Source organism: Stegostoma tigrinum, chromosome 9, assembly GCF_030684315.1.
Source record: "Stegostoma tigrinum isolate sSteTig4 chromosome 9, sSteTig4.hap1, whole genome shotgun sequence".
Lineage (NCBI taxonomy): Eukaryota > Metazoa > Chordata > Chondrichthyes > Orectolobiformes > Stegostomatidae > Stegostoma > Stegostoma tigrinum.
The window spans coordinates 73,629,902-73,643,741 of record NC_081362.1 but is presented as its reverse complement, the minus strand read 5'-3'; the positions used below and the strand labels follow the sequence as shown (position 1 = coordinate 73,643,741).

The window sequence follows — 13,840 nt, the reverse complement described above, 5'->3', positions numbered from 1 at the left end:
ACGTCACAGAAATAGATCTTTTATCAAAATCCTGTGTTCTGACAAAGGATTGACAACTGAGAAACTTATTGCAATTAAAGTCAGTCAGAGAGAACAAATTGACAGTTACGTACAATTGTTCACACTTTCATGATGAATCAAAATGAATTACTTTTGATGGAAGTCAATTGTTTGGTAACAATTGCAACAAATTAATGTATAACAACACATTTCACAAACAGCAAGGGCCACAAATGACCAACTATTTGTTTTCAAGGTGATCATGGTGAAATGAACATTGGCTATGCTAGAAAAATAACTTATTCTTCACAGATAACAAAATGTGAAGCTGGATGAACACTGCAGGCTAAGCAGCATCTTAGGAGCACAAAAGCTGATGTTTTGGGCCCGAAATGTCAGCTTTTGTGCTCCTAAGATGCTGCTTGGCCTGCTGTGTTCATCCAGCTTCACACTTTGTTATCTTGGATTCTTCAGCATCTGCAGTTCCCATCATCTCTTATTCTTCACAGAAGTGCCTCAGTATCTTTTACATTACCATACAGGCAGGTGAGGCCTTAGCTTAGTTTCTCAATAACAACCAAGAGTTTCCAGCAATGGAACACTGAAGCCTCAGGACAAGTAACACAATCAAATACTCAAAAAGTGAAATCAGCGTTTCCTAACTAAGACAAATACCACCTGTGAACCAAGCAGTAGGATTCATTCCAAATATTTCCATCCAATCCAATTTTCATGAACCTAAGCAAGCTTATTATGGTATGTTCTTGATTCAGTTTCACTGATTGGAATGGCACAAAGAGCACAGGCAACTGTGGGAACTCTGAAAATCACTCTGCTAGCTTTACATTTATATGGCTATCCTTTCCAGTGAAAGGTGCAGTTTTATTTTCAAATACAATCTCAGAAACTTGCAGTGCAGGAGAAGATTATTTGGTTCATCATGTCTGTACTAGCTGCAAAAGAGCTGCCCAACTTAATCCTGTTCATGATCCAGGCAGCATTGCAGCTTACAGGATTAAGTACTTTTTACATACGATTTCTGCCTCTTCCAAGTTTTCAGTCAATTATTTCCAGACCTCTCATCCTCTGGGTGGAAAAGAATGCTCTACTGCCTTCTACAAATTATATTCAATCTATGCCTCCTAATTCACCACAGCAAATACATATTTCTAAAAAAGTTCTTCATTCACTGAATAGTTTTTTTTTGCCTCTCCACCTTCAATTGTTACTTCTTTCTCTCCCTTTCGGTTCACTGTTTCTCCCCCTTCCCCTCTCTCCAGCTCACACACTCTCTTCCAACTTTCAAACTTTGGGCAGCCATGTTGCAAGAAAGTCTTAACCAGAAGACCTGTAGGATTTAATTCTTTGCCATGGATAAACAATTTTATTTTTAGAACCAGTTTGAACAGAATGAAAATGTTGCTATGCCAACATGGTAAAACAATCTGAGAAAAACAAAGTCACACTGACCAAGTCAATACACTTGACTCTGTTGAAGTTCTCAACAAGCAATAAGTTTTAGCTTAGAAAAATGATCAAAAAAAATACATTCCATGTGTGTAGTATCTAAAAAAAACTGATTGTATTAAAAATCCTCTACTAGCTAGTTGGAGGATTTCTGTTTGAACAAGTAGATTTATTTTGCTGTAACTATCTTTCGATCTTTCATCCTATCAACTTCCACATTCAATCTTGTATCAGTTCCATCACTTCAGTGTAATTGTACACAAATATATATCTACACCCCAACCCCAACATCAGAATTGCAAAGCATTTTTTTTTCTTTGGAGAGACTCTAGACCACTTTTCTAATACATCCAGCATCACCTTTCCTTCCATTTTCTCACTGTTTGGAGCCCCAAACACAGCTTTTCAAGTGAAATACCTTGTATTTACTTCAATTGAGGGTGTGATTATTTTTCCTGCTTGGTGGTAAGGAACAAGCCAGGAATGGGACATTCAACATTAAATATATTTTCAAAGTAAAACGAAGTGAAGCAATCGACAGCAAGATCAAATTCAGCTAAATAGAGCACTCGCTGGTAGATAGGGTTTGCTCAGGGTGCCATACAAGGAGAAGCCAGAGATGATACAGGTAGGGTTCCAGAGGGGTTGGATATCCTGGTGAAAAGGAAATAATGATGATAACTTATTATGGGGCTTCAGAAGTTTCACAACATAGAGAGAGACTGAATTTTTCAAAGGAGAATGGAAACAAGATGGAAACCAGTTTAGTAGTACAGGAGGAAACAATGTCTGTTCATAAAGAAAGAAAGAGCAATATCAAGCTGAAGATCAATATGATAGGAGATGCCATACAGCACAAGTGGCCATTCAGCCCATGATATTTTCTTAAGAAACATCCAGTTAATACAACTCCTCCATCCTTTCCAAGTTTATATCCCAGTTCCTTTTCAAAGTTACTGTTGAATCTGCTTTCATCAACTTTTCAGGCAGTGCATTCATGATCATCACTGCATACGTGAAATGTCTCCTCATCTCCAAATAACAATAATCATTTAAATTCTTTCTCCTGAAGTCCTGTGTGAACAGTTTGGTTAAAAAATAAGCAAAAACAGAGATGGAGTATTCCATCAGGCACAAATGGGCAGAAAAGCCTCCTTCTACACTATAATTCTGCCTTGTGGAGCTATGAATACTTATCTCTATATTAAGTTGAAGGAAGTCTTCTGCAGACTTCAATGCCATCTGTCAGATTGTCTCCAAGTCTGTTATCTACATATTTTGGAAAGCTTTTCCTCACCAACATGGCTCAAAAATATACCAAAAACATCCCATTTTCTGACCACAGTACCCATTCTCATTTGCTACTAACTTATTTCTGCATTCACATTAAATGTTGTCTTACAGAATGATGCCATTAAGTAAGTCTTCTCCCCCAGCCATGATGGCCAGAAAAAAACCCTGAATTTTCACAACAGTGGAGTAGGTCTCCAAAGTGCCAAAATGGCACTGGAGACCATTTTCTAAATGTCCTGCCTCTAAATCCATGACCTGTAATTTTTGTTGGAGTAAAGGAAACAGGGGCTGGTTGTAGCTTCCAGATCCATGGTTCTCAGAGCAGATACCCAAAATATAACTTTTCAAAATAAGTTCTAAATGCACTGGAGTTTTTCTAAATTAAATATGCTTTTGGAACACTCAAACTCTTTTCTGGATCACTGTGGTACCTTGGGGAGAGGTAAGGTGCCCTTTGTGATTGATAAAGGTAGATATGAATGTGGATAAAGACTGGATAAACTAGCTGGAACTGTCAGGCTATCAAGGGATGTATCAAACTGTCAAACACATTAAATCTCTTGCCCTTTAGTTAAAAGAAACAGTCTGCAGTTTAAAAAAAAAAATCAGTGCTTGCTTTTTCATTCTGCTGGCATTAGCTCAAGGTCTATCATTATTAGAGTTGTGCTGCATGGCTGATTTAAAAGCCTGTCATTATCATACTTTTATTGACAGTTGAGTTCTTCAGGCGCAATAGTGATGTTCCTTACTTTTGGGTCGGGGCCAAGGTTCAAGTTCCACCTCCTCGAGAGGTTTACCATAAACACTCTGATCAGATTGGTTAAAAATAATCGAAAACAGAGATGGAGCATTCCATCAGGCACAATGGGCAGAAAGGCCTCCTCTGCACCATAATTCTGCTCTGTGGAGCTATGGATATTTATTTCTACATTAAACTGAAGGAAGTTAATCACAGCATTGAGAATTTTTTTAAAACATTCAGAAGTTGTGAGTAGACACTTTGGACTTTTTATTTAATCTCAACGTGGGTCCTGAGTCTGCCTATTGTGGGGACACTGAGTTAGCATGGAGGGATCACAGACAAATGGTAGTGGGTGGAGGACATGGGATGGCATAAGTTGCCTTAAGGGCTATAATGGATTATAGTGGTGGGTGGCAGGGCATAGATTGGCATGGAGTGCATTGTGAAGGGACTTAACATGGGATGGAGGGAGTGTAAGGGGCTGGGGGCAAAGGAAAGTGCAGCGTAGCTTAATATGAACAGTATGAAAGGCTATCGGTGTTAGTGGGTGGAGGGCACGAGGCGTCATGAAGGGTATGAGTAGCAATGACGGTTGAGCATGGTGCGTGAGATGGTGTGGATGAGGCATGGTGAATATATGAAAGTCGGGTGCTGATGCTGTTTTGTTTTGTTTTCACAACTGGGGAAAGTATTAGAACACTAACAAAAGTCTTTCAGGCTGCCAACTTGTACACCCAGCAGCCCAAATGGACTCCAAATGTTTTTTGGGAAGTGCAGCACTTGCATTTCATTAACACCCCTATCTTGGGAGGGAAGTTAGATCACCCAGCACTCTTTCTCCTGTGATAATGGGAACTGCAGATGCTGGAGAATCCAAGATAATAAAATGTGAGGCTGGACGAACACAGCAGGCACAGCAGCATCTCAGGAGCACAAAAGCTGACGTTTCGGGCCTAGACCCTTCATCAGAGAGGGGGATGGGGAGAGGGAACTGGAATAAATAGGGAGAGAGGGGCAGGTGGACCGAAGATGGAGAGTATCTTCTTTTCTCTCCATCTTCGGTCCGCCTCCCCCTCTCTCCCTATTTATTTCAGAACCCTCACCCCATCCCCCTCTCTGATGAAGGGTCTAGGCCCGAAACGTCAGCTTTTGTGCTCCCAAGATGCTGCTGGGCCTGCTGTGTTCATCCAGCCTCACATTTTATACTCTTTCTCCTGTGTCAAGTTTGCGGAGCTAGGGATCTTCCTGATGCCAAGCCCCTAATACAGAAGCGAAAATTCAGACCAAACTGCTCTTTCTGCAATGCTGTTAGATACTATGAAATTGATTCAGTGACAGTATTCCTGCATTTACAGTGGAATAAAACTCAAGCCTTAAATGCATAATTAGGTTATCATTTCAGTAGTAAAAAAATGTCATTGTCACAGTGACCCAACATTCCAAAATCTGATTCTTGCAATTAACTAATTAATATAATTATGTAAAGGTGCTGGCCATTTCATGATCACAGTGAAGTCAAGTGAGTATCATAAACAGAACTAGTACAATGTACTATGGCACATTAGCCATGTATGTTGACAAGCTGTTTCTTCCATTTATTGAAGATCAAGCATAACATTAACTTCTGCAGTATTGATTCTTATTGAAATGATCTATCACTACTTTGTATACGAACCAGACATCAGAAAGTCAACAGGATGATGATATTTTGAATCAATACATTATCCATATGACCCCTTTATTAATTCATACAACTATTCTATGATTTCGTAATACAAGTGTCATTCTAATATCAGCAGTGTTGCTTTGATTTCTAATGTGATGTGCCCATTGAACTATTTTGTAAGCACCAACCAAACATTCCTCCCACTCAAAAGAGAAAACTTATTCACTTTATTGTAATTAGTCACTTAAAATTACAGAAACTGCAGTTTGGAAGTTGCAATTTATGACAGCACAATTTAATTAATTACAAAGAAGTTCTGACAAAATTTCTAATAACAAAAATAATGACAGAGATAGCTAGAAACCATTGGTGTACTATCCGTTCACAATTAGGCCACTACCTTTGACTGGTTAGAACATCTGCTGAAGTAGCAAGGAATAATTCCATTCCTTACATTGCTATTCATCCCATTATCCAAATCTTATGAACCCAACAGTTTTACTGGTTAGTTGGGAAGCAATTATAGGATGATATCTATTTTGGACAAGCAAGCATTGAACTGTTCATACAAATTTCATACTGTACTCCAGAACTGCCTCAAACACTCTACCTTGCTTTATCTTTCTGACCCTTGAACAAGATCTGCCTTTGCACCCATTTCAAAACCTACAGCTTCAGATAATTTATAATACAAAACACCACCTGCACAGACAAGACTCTGCACTACCAGTCTTTTCTGCATTCCTGAAATTTTCTAAGTGAACTGCGATCATTTGGCTCTTTAAGCTAAGCCATGTAGGACAAACACCAGAGCTTTTAAATGGGTGTTAATCAAAAGTATACCACACATATAATGATAAATTGTACTGGAATGGAGAAAAAAAAGCTCCAAACATACAATAAGGCTGCTTTCCTTTTCTGACGCTGTTTCAATTTTTAACATTTGCATTTAAGTCTCATTTTTCCGAGATATATAGATCTTGTGGCCTGTGATGAACCAAACATGCACCCTGCTTACTAGGTTTCTACAGCTGACCTTACAGGTGGAAAGACAGCTAGATATGTACTTCTTTCCAACTTTACATCGTCATATGGTTAAATATTTAGCTTTTTCTTCCACCATTCCATAGCAAAAACACAACAGTAGGGAATTGAAAACAACTGCTGCATTAATCTGCACATCTCTAAATGACCTGGTTATGGATAACTTTTAAAACAAAAACACCAATTTGAAAGAAAAATATCAATGCATGTTTGTTTGAATGCACTAACACCAAAGTACTTACCTTGTCATATTGGCAAACAATTACATTTTCTGTATCAAACAGATCAGGTACCTCCTGTTCACTGACATCATCTCCTGAATTCAAAGGATCCTGCAAATACATTGCATTCAGATTAATTTATCTGCCATTAACTACCAAAGAATTAATAACCAATAACACTTTTGCAAGGTTATATATAAAACTGAAAAAGAAAATAATTGAAGAACCAAGGTGCACAAAATAACAACCAAGACTGAAAAAAGATAAAGGAAGGGAAATGTATTACTGTAGTATCTTTCATAACCCACAATGCTTTACTGCCAATGAATTAATTATGAGATGTGGTCAGCATTGAGAGGTTGGGAAGAAAGGAGAACATGGTAAAACTGAAAGTGGCCAGGGTTGCAAAGCTTCTAAAATATCAAAATAAATATATGAACATGTATTAAATATTAAAGATTAATGATAGTTGAGAGAAACAAAAAAGACTCAGAGCAATACCAACTATACTAAATGTGCTGAAAATGCAGGTTTAGAATTTTACAAAGTAATGGTTGCATTGGAAAATTTTCAATATGTTACTACTTTTCATTTGACTTGTAGAAATCATTAAATCTCTTTAGCAACTTGCAAGGAAATTGAGGTCGCAATACTTCAATGTTCAATGACACAAAACAGGCTAATCTCATGGGGACAGTCAAGCTCTGGCCCACAAGATCATTAAAAGCATAACAATTTCAAGATTTAAATGAAAGTCTCTTTCTCTTCAAGAAAAGCTTCAGAAGGTACAGAGCACAGCTCCTAAATATGGAGCTGAAACAGAAGTGTTTCTTTCCTCATGAATGGAATCATTGACCATTTCAGTAATGGGTCTCAGTTTTGAGACAGCTTATTTAACCAAGAGAAATTAACTCAAGCGAGAGATCCCTTATACAGTAATATTTGTTGAGCACCTAAACTCAAACTACGTGGTACTTCCTATCAATCTGAGTGGGCAAATAATAAGGTGTTAAGACCATATATATCAATAAGGTCATCCCCCTACATTTATACAAGATCAAAAGTTATAGTCCAACAGGTCTACTTGAAATCACAAGCTTTTGGAGCTCCGAAAGCTTGAGATTTCAAATAAATCTGTTGGACAATAATCTGTGTCATGTGACTTTTGACCTTGTCCACCCCAGTCCAACACCAGCACCTCTACATTATATTTATGCACATGCTAAAGCTTTTCAGCAATCTCAACAGGTTAAATGGCTGTTTCTCTGATAAAGGTCTAACCCAGTGCAAGTAAAGATAAGTTAGAGAAGTTTACAGTGAGTTTTGAGTTAATACAATAGTGAGAACACCTTGAGCAAATAATGCTAGATCTGAAAATTCCATGCCTGTTAAGATTTATTTCTATTATGCTTAGCAGTACTTATGTTATCAACCTCTTTCCCCTTGTCAAAAATGGCTAATAAATGCAGGTGACCAACTCATCTTTTGAATATTTCTGGGATTCAAACTTTCTTTATAGGCCAGCATTTATTTCTCATCTTTAATTACGCTCAAGGTGATGGCCGTTCACTGCCCTCTTTAATCACTACAGTCTTTGCACTGGAATGCTAAACATCTGCTAAACATCCAATTATAAAACACTAGTAGAACACATTTAGTTCAACTTAGTCCCTCAGAAAGCCTCTGCCACCGATCTGTATCCATTGCGATCTCTTTCAGTCCAGTCAATGTGGTATTTTGCTCATGAATGTCCTCCGCAAATATACAACACCAGATTTTCTTTGTTCATCCCATCCTTCTTCTTCCATCTGACAGTGGTCAAGGTCCAGAGCGTTTAATATATGTCCTTCCAACCTCATTTGCCTGTTATAATGTTCCATAGATACTTCTGACCATTTCTCTGCAGTACTTCTTCACTGATGTTGTCTCTTCAAGTAATGCTCAGGACTTTTGGTAGACATAATGATAGAAGACCTCCACATGTAATACCTATGCACTTCTTTTCCATGTTAAACTGGCACAGACTGCAGTTGGTACTACTATGGACGTGCAGATTCACAGTTTTATGACTGTGTTGATGGCATTGGATGCCTTGACTAGTAAAATACAGGGGAAGAAGAAAAAAGGCAAAGCAGTCATGAGAAAAAAGTAGGCAGGTGCATTCTCCCATGAGTATGAGAAGAGGAGTAAAGTACAATACTGCAAAAGAATGAGACACAGGGTTGGTAACAGACTAAGAACAACAGCAAAGATAATGCCACAATAGGCACAATTACAGCCAAGTGATATCACAGGCAGGAAGTTCTTGCTTGTATTGTTAATGGTATCAAGTTGATTGCTAAAGAATAGCTCAAAGAAAAAGGTCTGTCTGTGAAAGCAAAGCTGTCCATCCATCACTGCTGATGCGAAAAATTTCTCTGTTAATATTAGCTATGATAAAGCACTAATGGAGAGACTTTAAAGATTATAACAAGACCTCTCTTTCAGAGACCAAATGCAGACTCTGGGATCGGTTCACCGAGCATCTGTGCTCTGAATACACCAACCAACCCAACCTTCCAGTTGCTATCTATTTTAATTCCTCCTCCCACTTCTGTGGTGACATGTCCATCCTTGGCCTCCTCCACTGTCAGAGTGAGGCCAAACATAAACTGGAGGAACAACTCCTGATATTTCACCTCAATATTGACTTCACCAGCTTCAAAATCCCTCCACCCCTAGCCTTATCCCACGTGCAGCCCTCCGCCCTTTCCTCACTTCCCTGGCCTGGCCTAACCTAACCTAACTAGTCCATCTTCCTATCATTGCATCCTCTGCAATGACCAACCACAATAGGGTTCTATCTGCATCCAGCTATCACCATCCCACCTACCCTTCTTCCAGCCCCAACTCCCTCCCTCCCTCTATTTACTTCTGGGCTCTCCTCCCTCTCCCCATTCTTGACGAAGGGTTTGGGCCCGAAACGCTGACTTTCTTGCTCCTCGGATGCTGTCTGACTTGCTGTGCTTTTCCATCTCCACATCTATAGACTCTGGCTTCCAACATCTGCTGACTTTACTGTTTCCAAATGGGGACATTTGTTCAGTGGTGGGCACTGCTGAAGCTATTACGTCCGGCACTGACTGTTGCTGAAGAAATTGGTCCTGATGAACACTTCATTATCTTTTTATGAAAACAGACTTTACATTTACTTATATCAGCTCAAATTGAAGATTTAATGCACAGTTACTCTGTCTCCTTGGATTCGTACCAAAACATCCTCTTATGGTTTTGGCTGAGAATTTCAAGCAAATCTGACAAAGGTTACATTTTATTTTGACTAATAGAGGTACCACAAAAACACATAAAACTTGAAGACATATCTCATGAAAACGACAATATGTCCTCAACCTTTGGGAAAAAGATATAAGACAACATATTTACTGAGGAGCTTTGGTCATATAAAAAGAGCATAATTGACTTTATCTGACAAGCAATGATGGTGTGTTGTACAGAATATATCTTTGGACACAGAACAATAGAAAAATTATGTGAGCAATGTTCCGAAAATTAAATATAGTTTATGGGAAGCATTTCTTCTAGTTCACTCTTTGTTTTTCTAAATTGCAAAAAAGTTTAATCAACTCTACATTTTTGAAATAATTTACAAATCTTCTGCTTTAACTAATGTCCTCCTTACTTCAAAGTCACAGACGTAGCAATCTTAACTATTACGATTCTTTCTCATAATCCAACTTCAGCCATACTTTCCCCTAGAATCCTTAACTTGTTAAACAACAGCCTGACCTCACTACATCAGTACTTCCAAATTAGATTGAGAAGAATACAAGAGGAAAAGCTATCTAACAATCTACTCTAAGTGTTTTGACAACACAGGCAAATTTCCCAATAAAAAGACTGTACACCAAATATAAAACCAAGTGCCCAGTGCCATTTCTCATCATGCAACAAAAAATTAGGCAATTCTATAGTTTAGAAAATTGATTTACCCAAGTGGCTTCACAACTTATAGGCCTTTATTTTAAAAGGAGCATAGGACTGTCATTCATGGCAATAATGTTTACTTTGTTTAATTAGATTATTGAAACAGACAAGGAAGGGTAAAAATGAATTATGCAACAAAATGCTGTTAATGAATTCCACTCAGAACCATACAAGAACTCATTGCACATATTCTGAATAACTTTAAGAAGAGTCATCATTTTGTGAATCAATAAAACTCAGTCTTTGGGGTTTTGTTAGAGGCCAGGAGCTGCAGAATTTTCCCATCTCATTTTTTCAAAGATCCAGCTAATGTTTAATTCTTCAAAAATCACCATCTGTGGGGCTTGCATATTTGCTTCATATTATTCATTACTCTAAAAAAAAATTGACCAGATAGATTCACAATGTTGAGAGATTTGAGCAGAGGTGGCAAGGCAAGTATAGAGCATTTATTTATAAAATAACTGGAGAATTATTAAGTTTATATGGATCATGTAGCAAAATGTCATCAGGGAATCAAAACCTCTTCAGTAGCTAAAAGTCTCAAATAAAGACCAGATCTGGTCTGAACAATTGCCAAAAATCAATGCAGTACCTACAAAGGGAACATTGATATTTTGGACTAAGATCGCTTTTTAATTTACAGCCTGCATGAACAAATTCAATTTTTTGGATTAACACTTCAGCATGACAAGTTATATGAAGAACTAATCATCAGCTATCAACCCAATTATTATCATATATCAAGGGACTGGCTTTACAAATTCACACATTATGCTTCAGAAGTGTGGTTCAGACCAGAATGCCTAATCAATCTGAAATTTTATGTAATAAACATTCTTAATTTGAACAGACCTTTACTGCTATTGGAGACATGGAGATAATATCTACAGGACCTGTAAGATCTGCCGAGTCACATAAAATATACTTCAGAAGTTGCAATACATTAAAGCTTCTGTGCCAGCATTAACTCTAAATTTATCCTCTTAACTTGCTGAAAATGAGATGAGGATCTGCACCAGAACAAACACCAAAATAAACATTTTTATCATACTTTCACTTAAGGTTTCCAAAAACTGGCCTAAACAAAATGGAAGTCTTTCCGTACCAATGGAATGTATGTCCAACTACACAGATGTAGAATTGCATCCACAAGTGATTTTTTGAATTTTCCATTTATCCTATGTCAGCAGGCAATGTTTCTCATCAAGTTTTAGGGCTCCAAAAACTTGAAACAACTTGTCTTTCATTCAAAAGGCCAAAACACAGGCAATTTTTCTTTGTAATATTTAATGCAATATTTTGTTACATTTTATCATTTTCAGATGCTTGTGAAATCCCGTCTAGATTTGAATGCAAGAGGGAAACCAAGGTGTCGTAACTTTTGAACTGTCAGAGAAATAATACCAAAACAGTCTCAGTTTCAATTGTTGATTTGTCTTGATTGCACAGGCAGTGATTGAAACACGGAAATATACAAGATAGGACAACTATGGCCTTTCGGCACTTCAAGCCTGCACTGAAATTCAGTGTGATCGTGGCTTCCAAATCAGTACCCTTACTTTCTCCTCATGCCCCTTAATCTCTTTATACCGAAGAACTATTATCGAACTCTTTCATTAAAACATTCAATGTATTGGCCTCAACCGTTCTGTGGTAGAGAATTCCACAGGTTCATCACTTTGAGTGAAGAAATTTCTCCTCAGCTCAATCCTAAAAGGCCTATGCTGAACTGTTAAACTGTAATACCTGCTTCTGCATATCCCTAGTCGTTGGAAACATCCTGCCTTACCCTGTCTCGTTCCATTAGAATTTTATAGATTTCTATGGGATTCATCACTATTCTTGTAAATTCTGGTGAACATAGCCCTAACTGATACAGTCTCTCATCATACGTCTGTCCTGCCACCTCAGGACTTAGTCTTGTAAACCTTTGTTGCACCTGCTCTGTCACCATAAAGTTCTTTTTTGAGGCAGGGAGAACAATATTGCACACAATACTCCAGGTGTGTTCTCACCAAAGCCCTACACAATTGCTGTAAGACAACCTTGGTCCTGTAGTTGGTTTTAGAAAGCATCTCTGCTTTGCTAATTTGGAAACACGCAAATTCCCAACTCCTCATGAATACTTGGTCAGCCCTAGGCATCAGCAAGTGACAAGACTATATGACATCAATGCTCTACTTTCACCAGCAAATGATGTATTGATACAGTCAAGACTGAAACATGAATGATCACTGCTTGGGCAAGCACCTTTTGAACTGTGCTCTAGTAATGAGTCAATTCTTTCAAGACAGAAGAAAGAAGATAGAGTATGGCATGGAATACTATGAGCAAAGAAAATTGAGGTAATCAACGAGAGAGAGAGAGCGAGAGACAGACAGAGAGATCTGTCACTAAAATAAAACAGCTCATCTTAGCAGAGCTTTTATCAGTTATTAGGTACTACTTGCATAGGCAAAATACTGAGATACGGTATGTTAATAGTCAATTCCAATAAAAGCAATGTACTCAGACCACTCAACAGAACTACTGCTCCACTGAAAAAAATCCAATACAGATGAGAATTTTTAGCACATACTTGAATCTGGATAGAGCCAGATGTTTGCTTGTATTAGGACTGCATGGCCTAGGGATGAACTAGGGATCACACCATTTTGGTTCTGATAACATGTAAATGATCTCTGAATAAAAGATCCCGTAGAAAACAGTGATAGGATACAGCACCAAGTTTGAAAGTGAAAAACCTGGGTCAGAAACAACAGTGCTAAACTTAAATAAGGGTCATTACAAAGGAATCAGGGCCGAATTGGCTGCAGTGGACTGAGAAAGGAGGTTAGTAGAAAAAACATTTGATGAAAAATGGCAGATATTTAAAAATTAGATCATGACTTACAATAAAATTATCTCTCAGTGAGGAAGAAGGATTCTTAGGAATAGGATAAGTTAGAGTTAAGATTAGGGTTATTTATTCACTGGATGAGGACGTCACTGGCAGGACCAGCATTTATTGCCCATCCCCAATTGCTCAGAGAGCAGTTAACAGTAAACCACATTGCTGTGGGTCTGGAGTCACATGTAGGCTAGGCCAGATAATGATGGCAGTTTCCTTACCTAAAGGACATTAGCGAACCAGATGGGCTTTTCTGATAATTGACAATGGTTTCATGGTCATCATTAAATCCTTAATACCGAATTTCTATGGAATTCAAATTCCATCATCTGCCACGGCTGCATTTGAACCCAGGTCCCCAGAACATTAGATGAGTTTCTGGATTAATAGCCCAGTGATAATACTGGTCATTGCATCTCTATTCATGTTTATTTAAGAAAGTTCTCAATAGTATCGAATGGAAAGAAAAAAATGTGACGCGGGGAAAAAGCGTTTAAGATTGGAGAAGTTTTAAAAACCAAAAGAAGGTG

At 38.0% G+C, this 13,840-nt stretch overlaps 1 protein-coding gene across 1 annotated transcript in view; it reads right to left on the bottom strand.

Moving 5' to 3' along the window:
- Nucleotides 1-13,840, bottom strand: part of LOC125454873 (stonin-1-like) — a 92,652-nt gene that overhangs the window by 390 nt on the left and 78,422 nt on the right. Inside the window, exon 10 of the mRNA XM_048536114.2 lies at nucleotides 6,455-6,544. Coding sequence (XP_048392071.1) covers nucleotides 6,455-6,544 — 90 coding nt within the window. The remainder of the gene's footprint in view (nucleotides 1-6,454; nucleotides 6,545-13,840) is intronic.